This window comes from Strix aluco, chromosome W (assembly GCF_031877795.1).
Source record: "Strix aluco isolate bStrAlu1 chromosome W, bStrAlu1.hap1, whole genome shotgun sequence".
In the NCBI taxonomy this organism is placed as follows: domain Eukaryota; kingdom Metazoa; phylum Chordata; class Aves; order Strigiformes; family Strigidae; genus Strix; species Strix aluco.
The window spans coordinates 29,371,391-29,398,655 of NC_133970.1; the positions used below are offsets into that span (position 1 = coordinate 29,371,391).

General features: G+C 43.8%; 1 protein-coding gene across 2 annotated transcripts in view; it reads right to left on the reverse strand.

Annotated features, from left to right (window-relative positions):
- The window catches only part of LOC141917749 (proprotein convertase subtilisin/kexin type 5-like), a 256,235-nt gene that overhangs the window by 220,211 nt on the left and 8,759 nt on the right, over nucleotides 1-27,265 (reverse strand). For both annotated transcript variants that reach the window (XM_074811170.1, XM_074811169.1), the window contains exon 2: nucleotides 813-917. In XM_074811170.1, the coding sequence (XP_074667271.1) occupies nucleotides 813-917 (105 nt within the window). The remainder of the gene's footprint in view (nucleotides 1-812; nucleotides 918-27,265) is intronic.

Here is a 27,265-nt window from a genome sequence, read left to right on the forward strand (position 1 = left end):
CTAAAAAAAGACTATTTTGACCAGTGGAAACCACTAGGGGTTTGAGGGTTTTGTTGTGGGGGAGTGGGTTGCTTGAACAGCATAAAAATGCTTAAGAAGATATGCTTTAAACTTCCTTTCTAAAAGAGAACCACAAGAAATGCAATTCTATGGTTAGGGATGAAGCTACTAACCACAGAAGTTAAAGGTTTAAAACAAAAGTGTCTTGGATACAGCTACATGACAATATTATACCCAACTATAAATCAGTAATTAAATTATGTTGCCAGTTACCTATTACATAATATATACTCTGAAGGTCTGATACCATTTCATACAGAGGGAAGTCTCTTAAAATTAAGGTCAGTAGAAACTGCCTAAAAGACCACAGAAAAGACTATTCTTATTTTAATCCCTCACATGTTTTAAATTCAGAAAAAAGACCAGAAAAAAAAAAAAAAAGAGAAAGCTTCATCTGAACATTGATATGATCCTATATTACTCATTTTCATTCCCAAAGCTGGTTGATTTACAGAAGAAGATAACAGCCATTAATGTTACATAGGTGATTTTGTAGGGAAGCATAGCACAGTGATTAGTACAAAATTCTTGTACTACAGCTCCTCCATGAATAATGTCAGACCTTATGTTCCAACAACAGCACATAATTAACAGCATGGTATTATCTTCATTTTAATGGGAAGCAGAACCTTAGCAAGAAAGGGTCAGTTTTTGTAATGCTATATCCCATTCAGGTGAATGTCTCCTGGTATGCTATTTCATATAAAAAATGTAAAGGCTTTTGCCTCAAACACTTAGGTGGATTTTCTTACCTTTGGTTCCATTGAAATGAAGCTGTGGGTACCTCTACTTGAGAGAACTGACCTTTTAATCGTTTTACTATGGTAGAAGTGGTAGTAATTCTTCAGTGTTCCAATCTGTAAGGGGAGAAAAGAAAAACAGAGGAAGATATGACAAATGAAAAGTAGTTTTATGGTCATTTTAAGGTCTATAAATTATGCCTTTTCCTACTGTGCTGAAATGTTGCTTGAACCAAGTGATCATTTTTCAAAAGGACGTATGAAATGGATGGAGTGTCCTTGAGGCAGTAACTGCATAACCAAAGATTATAATTGAACTGCTTAGTCTGTCCGTATCTACCTTTTTAATGTTCAAACTATATTCACAGAATCACAGAATCGTCTAGGTTGGAAAAGACCTTGAAGATCATCTAGTCCAACCATTAACCTAACACTGACAGATCCCAACTACACCATATCCCTCAGCGCTATGTCAACCTGACTCTTAAACACCTCCAGGGATGGGGACTCCACCACCTCCCTGGGCAGCCCATTCCAATGCCTAACAACCCACTCTGTAAAGAAATACTTCCTAATATCTAGTCTAAACCTTCCCTGGCATAACTTGAGGCCATTCCCTCTTGTCCTATCACGTATTACTTGGTTAAAGAGACTCATCCCCAGCTCTCTGCAACCTCCTTTCAGGTAGTTGTAGAGGGCGATGAGGTCTCCCCTCAGCCTCCTCTTCTCCAGACTAAACAACCCCAGTTCCCTCAGCCGCTCCTCGTACGACATGTGCTCCAGACCCTTCACCAGCTTCGTTGCCCTTCTCTGGACACGCTCGAGTAATTCAATGTCCTTTTTGTAGTGAGGGGCCCAAAACTGAACACAGGAATCGAGGTGCAGCCTCACCAGTGCAGAGTACAGGGGGAAGATCACTTCCCTGTCCCTGCTGGCCACGCTATTTCTGATACAAGCCAGGATGCCATTGGCCTTCTTGGCCACCTGGGCACACTGCTGGCTCATGTTCAGCCGGCTGTCAATCAACACCCCCAGGTCCCTCTCTGACTGGCAGCTCTCCAGCCACTCCTCCCCAAGCCTGTAGCGCTGCTGGGGGTTGTTGTGGCCAAAGTGCAGCACCTGGCATTTGGCCTTATTGAAACTCCTACAGTTGGCCTTAGCCCATCGCTCCAGCCTGTCCAGGTCTCTCTGCAGAGCCTGCCTACCCTCGAGCAGATCAACACTCCCACCCAACTTGGTGTCATCTGCAAACTTCCTGAGGGTGCACTCGATCCCCTCGTCTAGATCATCAATAAAGATGTTAAACAGGAGTGGCCCCAAAACCGAGCCCTGGGGGACACCACTCGTGACCGGCCACCAACTGGATTTAACTCCGTTCACCACAACTCTTTGGGCCCGGCCATCCAGTTTTTTACCCAGCAAAGCGTGTGCCCATCCAACCCTCGAGCAGCCAGTTTCACCAGGAGAATGCTGTGGGAAACGGTGTCAAAGGCCTTACTGAAGTCAAGGTAAACTACATCCACAGCCTTTCCCTCATCCAATAAGCAGGTCACCCTGTCGTAGAAGGAGATCAGGTTTGTCAAGCAGGACCTGCCTTTCAAAAACCCATGCTGACTGGGCCTCATCATCTGGTTGTCCCGCATGTGTTGTAAGATGGTACTCAGGATGAGCTGCTCCATCAGCTTCCCGGGCACCAAAGTCAAGCTGACAGGCCTGTAATTTCCCGGATCATCCTTCCGACCCTTCTTATAGATGGGCGTCACATTGGCCAGTTTCCAATCTGTCGGGACCTCCCCGGTCAGCCAGCACTGCTGGTAAATGCTGGAAAGCGGCTTGGCGAGCACCCCAGCCAGCTCCTTCAGCACCCTCGGGTGTATCCCCTCCGATCCCATAGACTTGTGTATGTCTATGTGATGCAGTATTTTAAGCAATTCTATATTAACCTATATCCAACCTCTCTTCAAATGGAACTGTCCTGGTCTAGCCAGGATAGGGTTAAGTTTCCCCAGCAGTGGGGGAGGAAGCTCTAGCTGGGTTATTCATATGCCATGCTGACATCACGTCCAGGCGCCAGAGCTCGGGAAGAATCGGTGATCGCATGGGGTTCGCGCCGCTGGGTTTTCTCTCACTGCTATATTCGTAGATATTTTGCCCTGTTCATTGTTATCACTGTTATTCTTATTGTTGCTGTTTGTTGTGTTGCTATTGCACTGCTGTATTAAACCTGTCCTTATCTCAGCCCTGGGGCTTTGTATTTCACTCCCTCTGTGGGGGAGGGGCAGCGGCCGCATGGTCTCAGACCCCGGCAGGGGCTAAACCACCACAACTTTGGCGCTCCAACGTGGGGCTGGAGAAGACTGAGATAAGGACAAAAGGAGAGGGTGTGTTAGAGCAATCTGTTAGGTGTAATTTTTTCTGGTTTTATTTGTATTTGTTTAATAAGAAATGTTTGCAATGCTGACCAATTTGCTTGCGTGGTGGGGCCGGATTAATCCTTGTATCCCCTGTGTGTTCCCAGTGCTGGTGTTTGTTCTCGGTGGAAAATGTATCAAGGGTCTTGTTCTGCTCTACTGGTTACTGTCTGATTATAATGGGCTCGTTTCGCTGCTTGTGGGGGTGAACCGGTACCTGTTTGCTGCCTGGGCTTTTGTTTGGGGTCTCACCCCCTCTATGGGTGAGCCAGGGGAAGAGATTCTCTCGGTTTTTGAGAGTTTCAGCTATCCCTGGAGCACCCAGGCCAGTGTGTTTGCGGCACAATGCTTTCTAAATGTCTGCCAGATCTTGTTTTGGGCCATGTGGTACTTCTCCAACAATAGCACCACCCGGAAACCTGCCCTGAGGGCAGATAGTTATAAATGGCAAGGTGTGTGGGAGAAGATGGGCAAGTGCCTGAGTCAGTGGTCACCCCCAATGCTTTGGGATTTCACTCCCAAACAAGTGCAGAGTCCTGATAAACTGGTGGAGTGTTTGGAAAAGGTGTGCTGCCAATCTGACAAACCCCGGGAGATGCAGCTCGCTGCGATGTGCTGGGGGCTTGCCCATGCTTACTGCATCGCCCTTAACACTGATCACTGCCCTCAAGGGGGAGAAAGAGCTGCAGGATCTGAAGGTGAACCTGCTGGTACAGCAGCTGGGCCAGGGGGACAGACAGTGCCAGTACCGGTCGCCTCCACCAGCACAGCAGCTGGGCCAGAGGGACAAGCAGTACCAATATCAGTCGCCCCGATACAGAAAACCAAATATACCAAAAAATCCCCTCGCAGTGCACAGGGTGATAATGAACCAGGCCCATCACGAGAGCAGGAGGAAGAGCCGGAGGTAATCATCCGATCTCTATCCCTCAGTGAGTTGCGAGATATGCGGAAGGATTACAGCCGCAGTCCAGGTGAGCAAATTTGCACCTGGTTGCTCCGGTGCTGGGATAGTGGAGCTGCTGGTTTGGAATTGGAGGGGAGAGAGGCCAAGCAGGTGGGACCTTTAGCCAAGCAGGCTGGTATTGACAAGGCAATAGGGAAACAGGCTCAAACCCTCAGCCTTTGGAAGCGACTCCTGCTCGCTGTGAGGGAGAGGTACCCCTACAAGGATGATTCTCTATGTCGGTTAGGCAAGTGGACCGACATGGAGAAAGGCATCCAAAACCTCAGGGAAATGGCTGTGTTTGACATGATCTATGGTGATCTGAATGATGAGCAGTCACCCATGGATCCAGATCAGGTCCCTTGTACACAGCTGATGTGGCGGAAGTTCCTGCAAAGTGGACCAGAGGGACATTCCAAAGCATTAGCAGCAGCATCCTGGTGGCGAGACACTCAGTGGATGAAGTGACTATGCAGCTCCGGCACTATGAGGGAAGTCTCCCTTCCTCCCAACATGCCTGGGTTTCAGCCGTAGAGGAACTGTCTCAGAGGCTCCAGAAAGTGGAACAGGACATGTCCTATGTTCCACCTGCACGAGCCGATGTCTCAGCCATTAGAAGCAGGCGTTTCCCCACCCAAGAGAAGGGCAGTGGAAGGCACACACCACGGGGCACCCTGTGGTTCTTCCTCCGCGACAATGGGGAAAACATGAGGAGGTGGCATGGACAGCCCACTTCCGCCCTAGCTGCACGAGTACAGCAACTGAAAGGGAAGACCACCATGAAAGGGGAGTCTTCCAAGAGAGATGCAGCTCCAGTGTCCAGTCGGAAATCCCCCAGACAGAATAGAATGGCCAACAGTATGCTTGACCCTCTTGAGGGGACCAGGAAGCCATTCCTGCAGGAGTCACTCTTAGATCAAGTGAGTGATGGTGAGCAGGATTAGAGGGGCCCTGCCTCCAGCCAGGTGGAGGAAAGGGATAATCGGATTTACTGGAAGGTGTGGATCCGATGGCCTGGCACATCAGAACCACAAGAATATAAGGCCTTGGTAGACACTGGCGCACAGTGCACCTTGATGCCATCAAGCCACAGTGGGGTTGAACCCATCTGTATCTCCGGAGTGACAGGGGGGTCCCAACAGCTGACCCTATTAGAAGCTGAAGTAAGCTTAACTGGGAAGGACTGGCATAAGCACCCCATTGTGACTGGCCCAGATGCCCCGTGCATCCTAGGTATAGACTACCTCAGGAGAGGGTACTTTAAAGACCCAAAAGGGTACCGGTGGGCCTTTGGTATAGCTGCCCTGGAGGAGGTTGAGCAATTGTCCACCTTACCCGGCCTCTCAGAGGACCCCTCGGTGGTGGGGTCGCTTAAGGTTGAAGAGCAGCGAGTGCCAATTGCTACCAAGACGGTGCACCGGCGGCAGTACCGTACTAACCGAGATTCCCTGGTCCCCATCCATCAGCTGATCCATCGACTAGAAAGCCAGAAGATGATCAGCAAGACTCATTCACCTTTCAACAGCCCTATATGGCCAGTGAGAAAACCTAATGGCGAATGGAGACTGACCGTGGACTGCCGTGGCCTGAATGAAGTTACGCCAGCGATGAGTGCTGCAGTGCCGGACATGCTAGAGCTCCAGTATGAGCTGGAGTCGAAGGCAGCCAAGTGGTACGCCACGACTGACATCGCTAACGCGTTCTTCTCCATTCCAATAGCACCAGAGTGCAGGCCACAGTTTGCATTCACTTGGAGGGGTATCCAGTACACCTGGAATCGATTGCCCCAGGGGTGGAAACACAGCTCCACCATTTGCCATAGACTGGTCCATACTGCACTGGAGAAAGGTGGGGCTCCGGAACACCTGCAGTTCATTGATGATATCATTGTATGGGGGGACACAGCTGAGGAAGTCTTTGAGAAAGGAAAGAAGATAATTGAAATCCTCCTGAAGGCTGGTTTTGCCATCAAGCAACAGAAAGTTAAGGGGCCTGGAAGGGAGATTCAGTTCCTAGGAATAAAATGGCAAGATGGGCGTCGCCACATCCCAATGGAGGTGATAAACAAGATAACAGCCATGGCCCCACCAACCACTAGAAAGGACACTCAATCTTTCCTGGGCGCTGTGGGGTTCTGGAGGATGCACATCCCAAACTACAGCCTGATTGTGAGCCCTCTCTACCACGTAACCCGCAAGAAGAACGATTTTAAATGGGGCCCAGAGCAACAACAAGCCTTTGAACAAATTAAGCAGGAGATTACCCAGGCAGTGGCCCTCGGGCCAGTCTGGACAGGGCAGGAGGTTAAGAACGTGCTCTACACCGCAGCCGGGGAGAATGGCCCCTCCTGGAGCCTTTGGCAGAGAGCAGATGGGGAATCCCGAGGCCGACCTCTAGGCTTTTGGAGCCGGGGATACAAAGGCTCTGAAGCTAACTATACCCTGACTGAGAAGGAGATACTGGCAGCGTACGAAGGAATTCGAGCTGCCTCAGAAGTGGTCGGCACTGAGACACAGCTCCTCCTGGCACCTCGACTGCCGGTGCTGGGATGGATGTTCAAAGGAAAGGCTCCCTCCACACATCATGCAACAGATGCCACGTGGAGTAAATGGGTTGCGTTGATAACACAACGGGCTCGAATAGGGAACCTCGACCCCCCAGGATTAGTGGAAATGATCATGAACTGGCCAGAGAGCAAAGATGCTGGGATGTCACCAGAACAAGAGGTGAAACGTGCTGAGGAGGCCCCACCATATAACGAGCTGCCAGAGGAAGAAAAACAATATGCCCTGTTCACTGATGGGTCTTGTCGCATTGTGGGAAAACATCGACGATGGAAGGCTGCAGTGTGGCATCCCACACGAGAAACCACTGAAGCTGTTGAGGGACAAGGTGAATCGAGCCAGTTCGCAGAGGTGAAAGCCATCCAATTGGCTTTGGAGATTGCTGAGCGAGAAAAGTGGCCGAGGCTCTATATCTACACTGACTTGTGGGTGATGGCAAGTGCCCTGTGGATGTGGTTGCAGCAATGGAAACAGAACAACTGGCAACGCAAGGGCAGACCCGTCTGGGCCGCTGAAGTATGGCAGGACATTGCAGCCCGGGTGGAGAACCTCGTTGTGAAGGTGCGCCATGTGGACGCCCATATACCCAAGAGTCGAGCCACTGATGAACATCAACACAACCAGCAGGCGGACCAGGCTGCTAAGATCGAAGTGGCTCAGGTGGACTTGGACTGGCAGTGTAAAGGTGAACTGTTCATAGCCCGGTGGGCCCATGAGACCTCGGGCCACCAAGGCAGAGATGCAACATACAGGTGGGCTCGAGATCGAGGGGTGGACCTCACCATTGACACCATCGCAGAGATCATCCACGGATGTGAGACGTGTGCTGCAATCAAACAAGCCAAACGGGTGAAGCCCCAGTGGAATGAAGATCGATGGATGAAATATAAATATGGAGAGGCCTGGCAGATCGACTACATCACACTGCCACAGACCCGCCGAGGCAAGCGCCACGTGCTCACAATGGTGGAAGCAACCACTGGGTGCTCGAAACTTATCCACTGTCCCACGCCACCGCCTGAAATACCATCCTGGGCCTTGAAGAGCGAGTCCTGTGGCGACACGGCACCCCAGAGACAATTGAGTCAGACAATGGGACTCACTTCCGAAATAACCTCATAGATGCCTGGGCAGAAGAACACGGCATCGAGTGGGTCTACCACATCCCCTACCACGCACCAGCCTCCGGGAAGATCGAGCGCTACAATGGACTGTTAAAAACTACATTGAGAGCAATGGGGGGTGGAACCTTCAAACACTGGGACACACATCTGACAAAGGCCACTTGGTTAGTGAACACAAGAGGATCTGCCAATCGAGCTGGCCTGGCTCAGTCAAAACTCCCATGTGTTGTAGACGGGGATAGAGTCCCTGTGGTGCGCATGAGGGACCTGCTGGGAAAAATGGTCTGGGTTAGTCCTGCGCCGGGCAAAGGCAAACCCATTCACGGGATTGTTTTTGCTCAAGGACCTGGGTGCACCTGGTGGGTGATGCAGAAGGATGGAGAGGTCCGATGCGTGCCACAAGGGGACTTGATTGTGGGTGAAAACACACCGTGAGTTATACTGTGCTTTTGTTAATTTTTCTTTGTTAATGCCAATTGCTAAGTGGCAGCTGGATGTGACGCACATGGTATAGAATAAAGGGGTGGATTATGTCCTGGTTTAGCCAGGATAAGGTTAAGTTTCCCCAGCAGTGGGGGAGGAAGCTCTAGCTGGGTTATTCATATGCCATGCTGACATCACGTCCAGGCGCCAGAGCGTGGGAAGAATCGGTGATCGCATGGGGTTCGCGCCGCCGGGTTTTCTCTCACTGCTATATTGGTAGATATTTTGCCCTGTTCATTGTTATCACTGTTATTCTTATTGTTGCTGTTTGTTGTGTTGCTGTTGCACTGTTGTATTAAACCTGTCCTTATCTCAGCCCTGGGGCTTTGTATTTCGCTCCCTTTGTGGGGGAGGGGCAGCGGCCGCGTGGTCTCAGACCCCGGCAGGGACTAAACCACCACAACTATATAATAATCATCAAATGGCTACATGGTTATTAAAAAGCATTCCATCTAGTTGCATAAGGAAATATACTGTAAAATACACTAGATTCAGTTATTTATATAGACATCCACAGCATCAGACTATGCATCAGGAATAGGCTTCTCTTTCTGCAGGAGGTGGGCAAGAAAGTAGAAGACAGAAAGATGGAAATGGTAACTTCATAAAATAACTAGAAGTACAAAATCAATTCATGCAAAATTGCAAATACAAAACAGTACAATAAAAATACTTATTCATTCCATCAGTACACAGTAGAAATGTAAATATTAAACTAAGACAGCCTTCACAATTTTAAGAAGAAATTTCCCCTTCCAGAGTCGCATACCTAGAAGCAAACATTCAGCTTCCTTGTCTTTAGAGCAATACCTCCCCAAGACTTTTTTGAATTTGTCCTTCCATCACACTGTAAATCTTATAAGACATTTAATAATTTAGTTAAGAGTTTCTTAATGATGAGTAAAAAAGAGACAGTGGAGCTAACTGTTATTTCAAGTTGAAATTCAAAGTGACCTCAGAAAACAGGTTTGGTTTTGAAAATAAACCTGAATTAAATCACCAAAGAGGATGGAGTAACATTGAAAAGCTCTAATCTTAAAGATCCTGTATTCTGAATTTATATCTATAAGAATATGCATGTAGGAAACTGGAGTGTTCAACATTAAAGGTTCAAAGAGGATTGAAAAAAAGTCACTGAGGAACTCCAAAAATCTACTTTTAAAAAATTAGAACACAAAAATCTTGAGAAAATATCAGAGTAGACTGAGAACAAATATTGATAGACAATTCTTGTTCTCAAGGAGCGCTTGAATATTTTATCTTAAAGTTTAAAATGTAGACAGCACTGGGGAATGAGGGAGAACCTTTTGGGAAAAAATTCCACAATTTAAATGAATACTTGTAAAGGGGAAACTGCACCAGGGTTTATGATATTATTCTCAGTCTTTATAGTTAAATGGGTCCATCAATATCTAATTTTCAGAAAGAATGACTTATGTTTACTTTAAGTCAAATATGGAAGCATTCAGTTAAACCAAGTCAGTTTATCATAAATTAAATAGAAAATGGTTTGACTAAGCCTAAATAGAGCATATCAATACTACAATAGCAATCCCTATGATGCCTTCTGTTTCAGAGGTGATTCAAGCTGAAATGGTGTATTTCTGTCCCATGGAGGAGCCTGGTCTCAGTCTCCATGCGCATATCTACGAATAAACCCTCCTTAAATCTCCAAGGGAAAGTCTTCTCACAGACATCTCAGAGCTGCAGGACCCTGGGCATTCCAAGATCATTCACATGCAGTTCTCTTGTGGGATGATATCACTACAGCAGGTACCAAAGCAAATACTGTTTCTTTGTCCATGGATGAGCGTACTCTATTGGTGATGTAGTGTGAGTCAGAACAACATGCAGTTTCCATGATGATTTCAGCCAGTCCAAAAGGTAATTAAGGACATTATTGTACACAGTTGTGTTGTTATATCACTTGTGACTGCATTAATTCATTTATTCTGATAGTTTAACAACCTGCAGTACAAGGAATGTCCTTAAGTTTCAGGCCAATGTTTCATGTTTTTTTAATTATTATTCATATCAACCACTGAAATTTGGCTCCAGGGTTAGCACCAGTACAGGTGACAGCATGCTGCCCCAAGACAAAGGGACGTCAGTCACTTCCTAGATGTGTCCTTAACACATGAGTAGCCTCAAACAGTGCTGAAGTGCTAACCACTGTTGAATGATGCTACTCTTGCTTCTTAAGTCCTCAGAAACTAGTAATGTGCATATTAACCATACCAAGATACTGTACACAGGTTAGGCTTTTATGAATCTTGCTATCTTTAGTGTGAATTAGAGACATACTACTGTGTGCATACGTGTGTGTATACACAAACATATACATTATTTAAAAGTCAGAGCTCAAGCAGGTAACTGTATTTTACCACTGCACAGAACTGCATAGATAGAAACGTGTCATATTTTTCAGGGAAGATAAACAAACATCTGTCCTATTTTGTGCTGCATAGATCTCAATATCACCCAGTTCTCTTTGTTTTGTTCTGCACTAGTTTGGGGCCTTTATTTTAAGGATAAACTGTAGCTTACCTCTTTAAGAGCATCCAAAACAGCAGTTAGAGGGTGGCCTAATTGCACTCCTGGAGGTCCTACAGTTTATCAGCACTAGCCACCCACAAAAGACACTGGAGGGGATAGGAGACAGTCCCATGTTTATTTTGCCAAATAAGCTTGCACACACATGCAGGGATGTGCGTGTTCTACTTTCCAAATGTCATGGTTTAACCTGGCTGGCAACTAAGCACCACACAGCTGCTTGCTCACTTCCCCAGCGGGATGGGGGGAAAAGAATTGGAAAGGTAAAAGTGAGAAAACTCATGGGTTGAGATAAAAACAGTTTAATAATTGAAATAAAATATACTGATAATAATAATAATAAATTGTAATGAAAAGGAAAATAACAGAGACAGAAATAAAACCCAAGAAAGACAAGTGATGCAAATGAAAACAACTACTCACCACAAACTGACTGATGCCCAGACAGTCCCCGAGCAGCAGCCCCCCCGCCAACCTTCCCCCTAGTTTTATTGCTGAGTATGACATCATATGGTATGGAATATCCCTTTGGTCAGTTGGGGTCAGCTGCCCCGGCTGTGTCCCTCCCAACTTTTTGTGCACCCCGAGTCCACTTGCTGGTGAGGTGCTGTGAGAAGCAGAAAAGGCCTTGATGCTGTGTAAGCACTGCTCAGCAATAGCTAAAACATCCCTGTATTATCAACACTGTTTCCCGCACAAATCCAAAACATAGCCCCATGCTATCTACTATGAAGAAAATTAACTCTACCCCAGCCAAAACCAGCACACAATCAAAGGGGAAATGCCTGAGGATTTATAATGCTTGATGGCTGTTCCCTCTGAGACCTTGTCCTCAGGAGACAGAATTAAGTGCAGTAACTATAATGCCATGTCTTCCAGGCACCATCAATTTTCAAATAATAATAATAAATAAAAATTATTAATAAAAATTGTGAGATCTACCACTTTAGTTAATAATTGTCAGTGAAATAAAAGGATCACAAATCTTTTAAATGGAATTTAATTCATATTCCCTAACTATCAGTACCTCTTGCAGTAAGGTAACACCAGTGTTATTAAAAATTATATTGCCCTTTTTTCCCTTAATGGGAATTTACTTAGGCCTTTCAAATCTTTGGACCATGTGGCAAATAGTTAAACCATGGAAATATAGCACAATAAAACTTATTATTATGGATGTTCTTGTAAAATTGCTTTTTTATACTTTTAACTACCAAGTCTTAGAGATGCTATCAGAAGGAAAGGAATACAAAAACAGAAACACCAGACTGTAGATCTAACCACCTTAGAGACTGATGATGATTTAGCTGTTTTATCCTTGGGAAATCTTTGTAATCTTCTTTTTGACCTGGAAGACCTGATTTCTGTAAAAAGAGATGGAGAAACATTCCTGAGGAATTGTCTGAGCAAAAGCAAGGAGAATGGGTAGAAGGGGGGTAGATTAGTCTTTGGATGTAATCTTCATCACTGAAAACTTTCAATAGATAGATACAAACATACATTTAAATTATACCATATTATGCTTATTCAAGGATAAAAATAACTCCTGGGAACAATAATCCTACAACATTGCAGTGAAAACCCAGAAAACCCAAATACCACACATATATTAATTTTATATTTAGTAGGTCTTATTTTCTTTTTAAAGTTGAGAAAATCAATGAATTTAAAAGATATTAACTATGAAACAAGAGCCAAACTTTCTAGGCTTAGTCTTTGGAATACATTTCTTCCATATGCAGTTTTATATTCTAAGGTAGTATTAAGATAATTTAGGATATAATGACTGAAAGAATTAATCTACCTTCACATGTGAGTGTCTTCATAAACTCTGTAAGGAAATATAAATGCTAAAATTGCCAATGAAATACACCTTAAATATCCATATATGATCAGCAAACTGACCTACATGACTAGACTCTGATACTATGACTAAAATGTTCATGTAACAGAACATAATCAGGGAAGTTGTTCACACTAATGGAAGCAGCTTTAGATATGCCTTCCCAACAGTTTCTAACCTAATCAATCAACTAAACTACTTTTTTTTAGGGGGGGGCTGATATCCTACACTACCCTGCATGAGATCAAATAGGTTCTTGGATTACTACAGGCAGATGGCATTAAAAAAAAAAACACAGAAACTACCAGAACTGCTGAACACTGTGGTCTTGTCTTGATCTGCAGCAGCAAGATAATATCAGTTTGATGACTAGTCTAAGGGAGAGAAATAATGATATTCAGTCTCTGTATTAGAGGCTCTAAATCAGTACATCAAAGGAATATCTACTGGGTGGGGAAAAAGTACACTTTTAATGTGCTCAATTAAATAAAAGAATCCAAAACAACAGCAGAACCAAGGCAATGTGAGTATGAATATGGATTATCACCTCAGACTCATCTGAGACTATTCTGAAAGTCTGAATTCAAACTATGTTCAAATGTCCATGTAACCCAGTTTTCCATTCCATTTTAAGCCCAGTTAGCTAACATAAATTAAATGGCCCAAATTGTACAAACATCTGTGCTTGAGGTAGGCATAAACAAAGTTGCCAATTCATATCTGTGCTCCTCTCATATTCCCTTCTTTTCAGGTTTGTTTCATAGCAAACAGATATGTCCACAAGTATTGCCAAAGTCACCGTTTCTGAACAGTGACACTCTTGAACAAGTTGCACTTGACCTCAAATGCACCCCTCTTGTACCAAACCTTACACCTTGAAACATTTTTTCTGAGTCTCATAGATGGAAATTCCAGATAAAATGAGATGCTAATTGACATCAACTCAGTGAAAAAAGCTATACTGTATTCAAGAGTTCTTGCTTAGTTCCTTAAATCCTTGGTATGAAAGATAAGAGTTCAGCCAGGAAAACAAGATACCCTTCTGAACCACCTGTGTATGAAACACAAACAAAAATCCAGTCTAGGCAGATAAATTAAACCACCTAGCTATTGCAATAGAAACATCACAATTTCCATATAAATAAATCAGGTTGTATCTCTTCACATTCTAGGTATGAATATGCTGATACTTTACCTTTGAAATTCCCTCTCCTTCTGTTTAAATGGGGAAAAAAAGGTCACCTTACTAAATTAATATAAACCACTCCTGACTTCTTTTGTATTTTTTGGCAATTTTCCTCTGTGTTTCAGCTATTTACACAGAGAAATTCCGCCTGTGGACTTACCTTGACATCAAATTAGTTGATGTCTAAAATGAATAACAAAGCCATTAAAATAAAGCAGCTCTGAATTGTGTTCTTTCAGATAAGAATGTTATTACTGTTGCTTACATCCTGCTGCATTTTACTTTAAAAAAAATTAAAGTAGCACATTAAGTCTTTCAGTGGAAAACTCAAAATAAACTCTCTAGTCTTTTAACTTTTCACATGCCTTTGTTAGCAGAATAAAAAAGTAACAAAAGGTCAATTTTAAGTCTTGATAGCATTCTAATTCATTATCAAGGCTGAGATTTTTTCAAAGTAATTTTGTAAATTTTAATGAGAATTTACATTTACTGTAGCTAAATTAAGTGACCATGCAGGTTAAAAAGAACATAAAAAGAACATTTTAATTTGCAGTAGAAATTATTTCTATAAGTTTGTATATTCCATTTTGGATTACCTCTATAACAATTCCTTTTTTAATAGCTTTTCTTTTCAAGGGTTTCTATTCTGTTCCAGAATACAATCTAAATATATTTAGAGCTTCAATTCTAAACTATAATTAAAACTTAATTCAAATTAGAATCAAAATCTAAATGTAGAATTCTAAATACCTAGTTAGAAACAGTCAGAAATATTTTTACAATTCCAATATTCTACTCCTCTAAATAGAGAAATATTCTATCTATTCTAAATATATTTGTCCTGGTTTAACCAGGATAGGGTTAAGTTTCCCCAGCAGTGGGGGGGAGCTCTAGCCGGGTTATTCAGATACCATGCGGACGTCACATCCTGGCAAGTCACATTTCCTGGCGCGGGAGCGCGGTGCACGCGTGGTTTTGTACATCTGCTCCTCTCACTGCTGTATTTGGTAGCTATTTTGCTCTGTTCATTGCTATCACTATTACTGTTATTGTTATTGTTGTTGTTGGTTGTGTTGCTGTTGCACTGTTGTATTAAACCTTTCCTTATTTCAGTCTTGGGGCTTTGTATTTCACTCCCTTTGTGGGGGAGGGGCAGCGGCCGCGTGGTCTCAGACCCCGGCAGGGGCTAAACCACCACAACATTATAAAATATACTTCGCAATATAAACCAAAATAATTTGCCTCCAGACAGTAAGGTGGACTTATAACTGATTAATTATTTTTACAAAGCTCAGAATGCACTCAACAAAACTTCCTAGATCATATCTTCTGCATACATCTATTGTATGCAGTTGTATTTTGAAACATATTGTCAAATTAAATTCTGCTTTCCGGGATTCCAGTACTTCAATGCTCTCTTTGCAACCTTATTTAACACTTGAAATTACGTGAAAAAAGCTAAAAAACAACATACATGTATTGACACTTAACAGAGAGTCCTTAGCACAACTAAGTTTTAGAAGAACTATCTTTGCAAGAACAGGAAAGCATTAAGTCATAAGAGGTCACAGGTCTTGGGAAATAGTATGAATTTATAAAATAATTTCAGATATATATAAAAGATAAAAATTAGAACTGCATCAATAGCTTTAGTCTAATATGTGTTTAATCATACTAAGAATTATTAATCTGCCCTACTAAAAAGGATGGCAGAAGAATGTGGCTTGACAAGGTTCTGAAACTGTTATTTCAAACATGCAAACAGTAGAAAGGTTAGTTAAGAAATAGGTTTTATGTTTTAATAAACTACAACAAGAAAAGTTTCACAGTGTACTGGTTTTATCTGGGATAGAATTAATTTTCTTCATAATAGCTTGTATGGTGCTATGTTTGGGATTTGTGCTGAAAACAGTGTTGATAGCACACTGATGTTTTAGCTACTGTTGAATAGTGCTTACAAAGCATCCTGGCATCAAGGCCTTTTCTGCTCCTCAGACTGCCCCACCAGCAAGTAGGCTGGGGGTGCACAAGAAGTTGGGAGGGGACACAGCCAGAACAGCTGACCCCAACTGACCAAAGGGATATTCCATACCATATGGCATCACACTCAGCAATAAAAGCTAGGGGGAAGAAGGAGGAAGGGGGGGACGTTCAGAGTTATGGTGTTTGTCTTCCCAAGTAACTGTTGCACGTGATGAAGCCCTGCTTTCCTGGAAATGGCTAAATATTTATGTTGGGGAAGTAGTGAATGAATCCCTTATTTTGCTTTGCTTGCACATATAGCTTTTGCTTTACCTATTAAACTGTTTTTATCTCAACCCATGATTTTTCTCACTTTTTGCCCTTCCAATTTTCTCCCCCATCCCACTGTGGGGGGTGTGAGCTAGTAGCTGTGTGGGGATTAGCTGCCTACCAGAGTTAAACCACAACACAGAGCACAGGAAGTTCATGTTCATTTCCTTTTAAATCTTGATCATGAAGTATTTAATAACCATGGTACCTATCCTGAAGCTTGTAAACATTTGCTCAGTCCTAATGGAATCAAGTGTCTTCTCATTTACAAAACTGTAAATCAGAAATAGCTCTGTTGAGTCTAATTGAATTTAGAAGTTATAAATCAAGGGAAATCAAATCTAATGGGAATACTTGTATAGGTAAAATATTTAAGAGCTGGGCACCAAGTTAGATATGCTGTTATATTCTATCCAGTTATCTAAACATCTAAGCACATTAATAGCAACAGAGTTTATAACATTCAAATTGACTAAAGCAGTCACCTACAGTAGTCATACTGTTTCCAGTGAGCATTTATATTGCCAGCAATAAACCTTTTCACACTGTACTTTGTCCTTCAAATCTGAATTCAGCTCTTATTGGTCACAGTAAGTACAAAGTTTTCATTTAACTGACTTTCACAGGAGACTTGATTTAAGTAATTTCCTCCTCTATCACAAATACAATTTACTGAAGAGTAACTGTGAGAGACGAGAAACCAGGCCTGCAAGAAACTAAGAAAAACAGCCTGAGAAAGCAAAAGTTGAGGCTGATCAAAGAAATGCCTCAAACACTGGCAAGACAAAACTATGAGTCACAGGGTGCATTCTGTGGAGGTCGAAGCTGATAAGGCTGCCCCAATAACACAGGATGCAGCTGGAGGAGGGAGCCCTGTGGAGACAGGACGGCTCTGCTCTGGTGCACCTGGACAAATTTCAAGGGCCATCTGTCCGGTGAATGACCTTTGCTTCATTATCCACAAAATGCATATTAAAGTTAACACCCCTCAATATGCTAACGAGGGCTAACATGATCATGCTAATTACATCATCCCATGAAACACCTCACCCCTCCCCGTACATGGGATACGTAGGTATGGGGGTCGACCTAGGGGATGGACCCAAGGAAAGTGGGTATAAATCAAGAAGGGAAGGGGGGGGGCACCCCCCGAGGAGAGAGAGTGCAGTGAAGCGAAGAAGACGGATGCCAGCGAAAAAGACGGATGCCTCCTGTGCCTCCCGGAACCCTCGTCAGCAGGAGCAGCACAGAAACCCAGACCGGTGATCTGTATTTCCCCATTCCCTCTATCTCCCTCTTTTCCCTTTCCTATTAAGAAATGCAAGGCATATTGTATTGCTTGCCACAACTTGCTATATACTTAGCCAACTATCGTGTGTTCAATTAGTACATTGTGAGTAGTTAATAAATGTTTGGACTTGGAGACTTGTTGTCCGCTCCATTGGGGATTTGCGAATCTGAGTCACTTGTCTCCCTCGTCTGAGCGGGACGTGACATTAAAATTGGCGTAGTCGGCAGGATCCCCTTCGGTGTCGGAAAGTCTTATGAGATACTGGTTCTCTATCCGACAAACTCGGACAGGGAGAACTGGGAATTGGCCCCTCAGCTATATGCTGGGAAAGGGTCGGAGGGATACCGATTCTCTATCCGATAAGGACAGGGAGAATCGGGAAGTGACCTCTCAGCTCTAAGCCAGGAGAGGTTCGAGCAGTGGCAAGCCATGACTGGCCAGGAAATGTCGGTGCTTGACTGCTCCCCTGTTTTTGAGAAACTGAAGGAGTATAAGGCTTGTCCTCCTCCTTTAGTAGAGGTTTGGGCCCACGATAATTGGCATAATCCAGAAGCAGTGGCAAGCTATATTAATGTACTTGCGGGGCTGCAAGGGTCGCGACCAGGCAAAGGAAAAGCTGTAGTGTGCGCTGTATTAGGGGCAGCACTGACTGCAGCCCAAAAAGATAAACATGTTAAGAAACAATTAGAAGGGGAAATGATCAAATCCTTACAAGATCTGGTAAAAGCTCTCCAGGATCAATTGGTTGAGGAACGTAAAGTTACTGAACAAAAAGCTAAACTCTGGCAAGAGCAAACTGAAGTTCTGAAAAGCCAATTAGCTGATGAGCGTAACACCACTCAGCGATTTCACATGGCTCTGTTAGATGCCTTGGACCGAGAAAAAATCTCACGGTCCGAAAAAGAGGGGAATGAACAAGAAACCTGCAACCGGACAGATCTCGGCTCTGTTCCGGATAGTGAACAGGGAGTTACGAGTCTGGCAAAAGCAGCAGCCAGACCCTTGTATCCAACAAAGGATTTAGAGATAAGCCAAGAAATTTTTTACCCCAAAAATGAGGGGGCAAATTTAAGACCATTAATTAAAACGGAGACCACCGAGGGTCAGGGTGGAAGAGCTCCGCAGGTCACCATTCGAACTACACCATATCCAGCGACTGAGCTTGCGAAAATTCAGGAGAAATATACCAGACGAGCTCAGGAAACTGAGACTGAATACGTGTGGAGGGTATCTTTGACTGGTGGCGACCGAATTTTGTTATCAGAAGATGAGGCCCAGGGATACTGGGGGCAAGGGGTTTTCTTAGTTACTGATGACCACAGAGAGCTGTGGTCGTTAACTCAACGAGCTGCTTATTGGGCTGGGGGTCTGGACCCCTTGGAAAGGGGGGATCCAGTATGTATTGAGACCCCAACCGTAAATCATTTGACCGAAAGTCTGCAGAAGGCTGCTTGTCTCCAATTAATGCATGACAGGCGTTTGGTTCCGCAGCAGCCTTCCCCGATGCTATTAATTGCTAACCCCGATCAAATGACTCCCCTGATTTGGGGCTTGCCGGACTCTTTGAAATCACATGCAGTACAATTACAAGATCGTTTGCGGAATGCATTAACCCCGCAAGGGGGGAGACGGGCGGGGGGAGAAGCCATGACCTGGGGAGAGATAGCTCAGGACCTAATAAATTATGGCCGGAGAATGGGCCTTACCAGGGGAACGGGTAAACCTAAGCCCTCGGTACGCAGAGTGGAACAGCAGGAAAATCCGCCTCCTTCCCCTCCGCAAGTTTTAAGAGCAAAGAGAAACCTCTTGTGGACTGAGGGAATCGGACAGGGGATTCCCCGAGAGTTAATGGACGGTATGCCTGCTACAGTTTTAGAAAAGCTCATTCGAGCCTGGAAAGACAAAAGAAAGCTGCCCCCCCCAACCGAGCGGACCTTTCAGGCAAAGGGAGGGACAGAGCTGGAAACTAAGGAGATGGTGGTAATTGCTTCTCAAACACCAACTGCCCCTGAAGAGGACTTGATTGATTTAGGGTCGGGAAACTGGATGCGCCATCCCCAGTAAGTGAGCCAGGGGATGGCGGGTGGGTCCACTTAAGGAGGCTCACAGAGAATACTAAAGGAGACTTGCTGATTACCTTTCCCCTCAGCCCCCTTAAAACTCCAGTTACATTTCTAGTAGATACGGGGGCTCAGATTTCAGCACTCCAAACTGAGGTTCCCAAGCGCAATGGCATAATTGCTGACAAAAAGCAGATCTGGGTTACAGATGTTTTCGGGGACTCTAAGCCACAGCCGACTGCTTGGGTGAAATGCTGGTTACCTGGGAATGAAACTGCAACAGAGGCTGTTATGATCCTGGGAAATTTCCCCACAAATATCCTGGGACTTGACCTATTGAAGGGACAAGCCTGGGTGGATTCAAAAGGAAGGGAATGGAAATTTGGGTCCCCAACTGCCTCTATAAGACTTCTACAGCAAGCGCCTGCGCTTCCTCCTTCTAAAACTGTTAATGTGAAACCTTACGCCTTACCGTTAGGTGCCAGGGAGGGGATCACTCCGGTAATAGCAGAGCTGCGGGAGCAAGGGATAATCGTTCCAACTCACTCACCCTATAATTCCCCAGTGTGGCCAGTCCGTAAACCTAACGGAAAGTGGCGTCTGACAATTGACTATCGGCGATTAAATGCCAATACAGGTCCTCTAACAGCTGCAGTGCCTAACATAGCTGAACTGATTGCAACCATACAGGAACAAGGCCACCAGATCTTAGCAACTATTGATGTGAAAGATATGTTCTTTATGGTCCCCATACAGGAGGCAGACAGAGATCGCTTTGCCTTTACATGGGAAGGCGTGCAATTTACTTTTACACGTCTCCCCCAGGGATACTGCCATTCGCCGACCATCGCTCATTATGCACTAGCACAGGAGCTTGCTCAAATCCCTCCAGGGAAGGGGTTAAAATGTTGGTTTAGCTACTTGCCTAAGCCCAAATCGATCCAATCAGACAACGGTAGTCACTTTACTGCCGGGGTGGTTCAGGAGTGGGCTCAAGATGAAGGAATTCAGTGGATTTTCCATACTCCATACTATCCCCAAGCAAATGGAATTGTGGAACGCACCAATGGACTTCTAAAGCAGGTCCTAAAACCCCACGAACCAGGATGGCCACAACAGGTGCCAGACGCAGTAATGAAGATAAACAGCCGGTGGGGAATTAATGGGTGCCCACGACTTACCGCGTTCTGTCCTAAGCCTCCGTCCATACTCGCCAGGAAAAAAGAGACTAAAGACCCTGCAAACCCGCTCCATTATCCTGGACAACAGGAGACCTATGTTACTTTTAGCACTTTCAATGGTTGTAGGCATTATTGGCTAGGTATTATTTGTAATCTGCTTACATTATTATATAATTTGTGGAATCATACCTGCTGAGTGTGGAATAAATCATTGCCAATCAATTACAATCAACAATCCAGGAAATTTTACAGGTACATTTAATGAGTTCACTTATTGGAAGGCTAACCTGGAGTTGTGCCTTAAGTTACCTTATTGGGAATCACCTCCAAAGTTAAGGAAGCCTGTGAGTCACCCATGACTGCAAACTGGTGCTTGCAAATACCAAACAGATCACAGTGCTAGCTCATATAACTGGATGTGGTCCTTACAACACCACATCCATCAACAGCAGGATGCAGTCATCAAAGACTAGCTGGAGGGGTCTGATCCCACAAATTAAGCATTAATGAATTGTACCTGAATATTAAATTGTATTCCCATTTAAACCCTTATAGACCTGCTAATGTGATTGTGTAACCTCAAATAGTTTTAGAAAATTTAACTTAGCAATTCTATGTACTAACAAGATATGCCTTTAAGGAATTAAAGGTGCAGACCCAACAAGCATCTAGGATGGCGTTGCAGAACCCGGCTAGCATTGCTGAAGGAACATGGACTGTGCGGTGTGCTGAATCTAACTGAGGGAGAATGCTGCATCACCATCCACAATGCCACCACCTCTATAGAGGAGACCCGTGCCATGATGAAGAAGATCGCCAACAGGACCAGAGAACTTTTTCGACTGATGGACTGGTTTGATGGATGGAACCCTGGGTCATGGGTCACATCACTGGGATCCTCAGGACTCAAGGGGTGGGGAAGATGGCTTGTAAATATTAGTATTGTGATATTATGCAAATTTTTGCTTTTAATACTATGCCTTGCAGCAATTAGCTATATGCTCTCTCACCTTCTGTCTTCCTTTTCCCTATACCTTTTGGGATCACAATGGTCAAAGAAGAACTTGGAGTGTTTGAGTCACGGGGTGGGATGTGAGAGACGAGAAACCAGGCCTGTGAGAAACTAAGAAAAACAGCCTGAGAAAGCAAAAGTTGAGGCTGATCAAAGAAATGCCTCAAACACTCGCAAGACAAAACTATGAGTCACAGGGTGCATTCTGTGGAGGTCGAAGCTGATAAGGCTGCCCCAATAACACAAGATGGGACTGGAGGAGGGAGCCCTGTGAAGACAGGACGGCTCTGCTCTGGTGCACCTGGCCAAAACTTCAAGGGCCATCTGTCCGGTGAATGACCTTTGCTTCATTATCCACGAAATGCATATTAAAGTTAACACCCCTCAATATGCTAACGAGGGCTAACATGATCATGCTAATTACATCATCCCATGAAACACCTTACCCCTCCCCGTACATGGGATACGTAGGGATGTGGGTCAACCTAGGGGACGGACCCAAGGAAAGTGGGTATAAATCAAGGGGGGGCAAGGAGGGGGAGGGTCCGGAGAGCGAAGTGAAGTGAAGAAGACAGATGCCTCCTTGAACCCTCACTGGTGGGATCGATGCAGGAACCCAGACTGATGATCTCTATTTCTCTATTTTCTCTATCTCCCTCCTTTCCTTTTTCCCCTTTTCCCTCACTACCATTAGGTAACACAAGGCATACTGTATTGCTTGCCATAGCTCATTATATACTGTAGGAGTCTGGGCCGCGCTGGGAGAAAGTTAGTACAGACAGAAGAATGCAAGGACGAAGACAAGGCCAGCAAAATAAGGCTGGCAAAAACACACAAGATAGCAGATAAGTGAGAAACACCTGTGGTCAGCAAAAGCACACAAGTCTGAGCAAAACAGGGTATGAGATAAGGGAGTTTTGGCAAGTTTTGGGCTTTACGTGCTAATTGCAATTAACCAATGCAAATGCTTGTAGAGGCGCGTGAACAGCGCGTGTAGATGACCTGTAGCCTATTAGAAGATAGATGAGTGCGTGTACGAAACTTAGTAGAATATAAATGTAACCAGAAAAGGAATAAAAAAAAATAATAAAGATGGACGACCTGATCATCACATTGGTGTTGCATCGTTTCTGTTCCCGCATGGAGAAATAAGGACCCCGGCTAATGGTGACCCTGACAATATACTTAGCCAATTATCATGTATCCAACTAGTACATTGTGGGAAGTTAATAAATGTCTGGACTTTGAGACTTGTCTCACCATTCTCCACTCCGCTGGGGATTTACGAATCTGAGTGACTTGTCTCCCTCATCTGAGCGGGATGTGACAAATACCTTCTGTATGGGGAATAGCTAAATAAGCTAAGACTCTTCTGTCCAGAAATGAGACAATTTAGGGGGAAATGTTAGAAACCTAAAAAATCATGTATGGCATAAAAGTGGATGAGGATTCACTTTCACAGTCCTTTCAGTACAAGAACTACAGGCCATCAAACAAAGCTAGTAGGATTCAGGTTCAAAACAAGCAAAAAAGAGGTAGATCTTCATGAGCATAAATTTAGGCAGGTTTTTACTAATCATGCAACAAGATAAATACATTACAGTTCTTTTGTGTGGTGTGCTAGCTTTGTGGAATTACCACCTAGCACCCATCTTTGTGCAAACATGGAATAAATAAATAAATATCTCGGCTCTGTGTGTAAGACTGGCTTATTGCATGCTGGATACAGCACCTTCCTTCCTTCTTCCCTCCTGTAGTGATCCTGGCTGGAAGACCGTTGTACATCGAGGATTTAGTAATCCACATAACAGTTAACCTAATTAGGCCTAGGCCTGTGCTGTGCTGTGTTCCGCTGCACATATAATGTGGCCTTCAGGCCTGTTTTGTACTGCACAAATCCCTTGGCCGCAGGACATAGCCAGCTCGTTGTACCAGAGGAGCCTGCAGGCAGCTCCCACTTAGTACGAGCAACTACACCACCTGGTGCAAGCGCCCATGGTGCAGGCGCCCGGGGTGTAAATTTCTTTGATACAGCTGCCCATTGTGCACACATCTGTGATGCAGACGCCTGTGTTGCATCCACCTGCGGTACAGGTACCCGCGGTGCAGGCACACGCGATGCAGCAGGGGTGCATGGAGCAGCCCAGGAAGGGCACCACTGAGGTATGAGCTATACGCAGGAAGGGATGGGGACTGATGGTGAGGATGAGTGGATAGAGCGGTTGGAGGATGAGTGCGGCAGCAGCATCTCTGCCCATCCATTAAAGCATAAAGCATAAAGCAAAGAAGCCCCCAGGAGTGCCCCAGAACACTATATCGGTGCACGACTTTACACAGTCTGAACTGCAGGATCTAGCAAAAACATACCGGAAAAAAAACCTGTTAAGTTTTAAACTGATTTAAAACCGGTGGAAAGAGATCTATTTGTAAAGACTTAAAGGCTTATAACAGTAATGAACTGGACTTGATGATGTAGTCCAATATCACTGATTTTTATATTTATTTTCAGCTGATACTTTTCAAATCAAAAATTGCATCTATAAACATATATACAAATCTATGAATATATATACACATCTATACATAGATGTGTATATATACATATATATTAATATATTTATATATATACACACATCTATAAATATATACACAAATACTACTTGATTGACAGTCCCCTTTGAATTCTTGAAGTAGTGCCTAAAATTAAACTATGGAATGGTAAGTGAAAACTATATAGGTAACATTAATGTATCTGCTCATTACAGTGGAGCAGCAAATTACTGCCTGACAGAGTTCTTCTAGAAACTATTTTTGGTCAATATTTTCATTAGTGATCTGGATATTAGCACAGAAAATACACCTATTAAGCATACATACAACAAGAAACAGGGACTGCAAGCATGTTGGAGGGCAGGAACAGAATTCAAAATGAACTTGACAAACTGGAAAATAAGGTCTGGAAAAACAGGACAAAATTCAGCAAAGACATATATGAAGTACTACACCTAATCAAGAATAATCTACTGGACAAATTCAGCCTGGAGGACAACTGTCTAAAAATTTGGCAGAATAAGTCTGTGAGCTATAGCAGATCACAAGCTGAACATAAGTCAACAATGTCGTACAGCCATGGGAAAGACAAGCACCATAACAGGATATGTAAATAGAAGTGCTGTCCTCAGGACACCTAAAGGAATCCTTATTCTCTACTCCGCAGTAAACCTCTAGCAGGAATATTCCATCTATTTTTCAAGAAGATGAGGATCAGTTAGAAAGATCGGAGTTAAACAGCAAAACTGATCGGTGAAAACATGACCTATGTGAAACAAGGGAAAGAACTGGGCTTGCATGGAATAAAAAAAAAAAAAGTGGGTGGAAGGAAGAGTGGAACACTACAACTTTTCTACTGTTGCTATTCTTTATGTTCATAGAGAAAGAAATGCAGGCTTTAAACTGTAGGAAGACAGATGCAGCTTAGACTTCAAGGGGGCAATGAGGATAATGAACCACTAGAATTGACCACACCCTAGCACTGTGGAGTCTCCTTACTGAAGACTTTCAAAAATAGGTTTAATATCTGCCAGGAAAGATGTGGGCACAGCTGATCCTGCCTTTGCTGAAGACAACCTTACTTTAGGCTCTTTATCTTAGCTTAAGCTCCCTTTTCGCTCAGCTGAAATGCTTTTTTCTAGTCTTCCAATTTCAACTACTTAGTTTGCAAGATTTCCTTTTGCTTCTCATCAGGAATAGATTTGGAAAATGGAAAACAGCCATTCTTCCCATTCTTTCTGATCAATTGATCTTGTTACACAACATCTTCTCTGTGCCATCACTGGGACCTTGGGTTTGAAATTAACTAATATTTATTATCGCTTTGTGTGTGATTTGCTGGCTTTAAATTTGTAAATTCCCAATAAGTTAACTTTCATTTACTATTTATCCTAAAAAAAAAAATCCATATAGCTAACAGTGGCTCCTGGGCAGCTCCTCAAGCTTAGCCTGCTTAGATGTCTTTTTGTAAACAGCATGTACTACTTGTAGGCAGGAAAAAGCAGGGAAAGGGCAGTCTGTCACCTCCTGAGGGTGACAGAAGGTGGGGAGTAAGCCACTAGACCCTGGAAGAGCTCAGGAAAGAAAGATTACTGGAAGAATACGATTAGGAGAGGAAAGATGAGATTTAGAAAAGTATTGACCCTGCCTAGAATTAAGGAAGAAAAAGGAACAGAGGGATCTAAAGTTTACTCCTATATTAATTAAAGCAGCATTTCTCTTCCTTGTTGGAGCCACAGAAAAGATATCTTCACCTCTCCCATTCTTCTGTCCCCTTGGGGATATCAGCTGTTTGTTTCTCTCATTCTTTCCTATAGCCTCAAGGAAAGTCTCCTGCCTGAATGAGAAATCCCTGGCTCCTGATAGCAGCAGACTGATGAAGCACCCAGAAGAGCAAACCTAGAAAGCTTTCCTTATTTTGAAGCCCATGTGTTTGAAATTAAAAGAAACTCATGTGTCTACCCCCAGTTACTGGTGTTTCTATACTTTTGTCTCTATAAATAAAGAAGTGGGGAGAAAAGGTTTAAGTCATTAGCTCAAGATCACAAAGGGCTTCAGCATCAGAGCTAGGAGCAGCATTCCCAGCTTCTCAGATGTTTCACAATTCATCCTTCTATAAGCTGGTGTTCCTTTCTCCAGTCTATTAAGAATATTTTAGCACCAAACCACAAATTTATATCCAGTGAGCAGCTATGTTTACATGAAACAAAGAAAACCATGGGAACCAAGATGACATATCAGTATACTATAATTTTCATGGCTATATCAAAAGAAAGCTTCCTTCTTTCACTGAATAGCAACAAATCTCCACTCTATCAGCACAGTCATATTTCTGACAATTGTACAAAATGCAACAGGCTATATGTTTTAATGTGTTTAATCCTCAGCAGCTGCCATCTAGACAGCCAAACTTTCCCAAAAGTCAATGACAGACACTTTGCTCTAAGAGAAAGGTCTGCTCTGTGTAGCCACTGCGAGACAGAAGAAGATTTAATCAGGGAACCGCTGGGATGGGATATGTTCCATATTGCTCCATCCAGTGTGCAACTTAGAGCCATTCTTTGGCTGCTTTGCATTATACTACCTTATCACAACCCCAGAGGGATTGCCATTACCTTGCTTTCTTAAGAGACCCATTCACAAAGAGGAGAGAGGAACTTTTCATGAGACAAAGATTTGTTCACTAGAGAAACTACTAATTACAGTTCAAGAGTGTATTAGGAGCCTTGCAGAAGACAGTGTATTCGAGGAGCTAGTGATCTTGAAAAAAATATGTCTGCTGTATTGGGCCTTGTACTTAGGGCTTGAGAAGCCCATATACTAGCATGAGTAGCCATTGTAATGGAATCTGCGCAGGCCTCTGCTGCGCACTGGTGGATGTTGTGACAGAGATAATATTCCAACCTGTCAAGAAGCTTCCTGTTAGCTGAACACTTTACTAATATAATCTGTAACTTATAATATCTTTG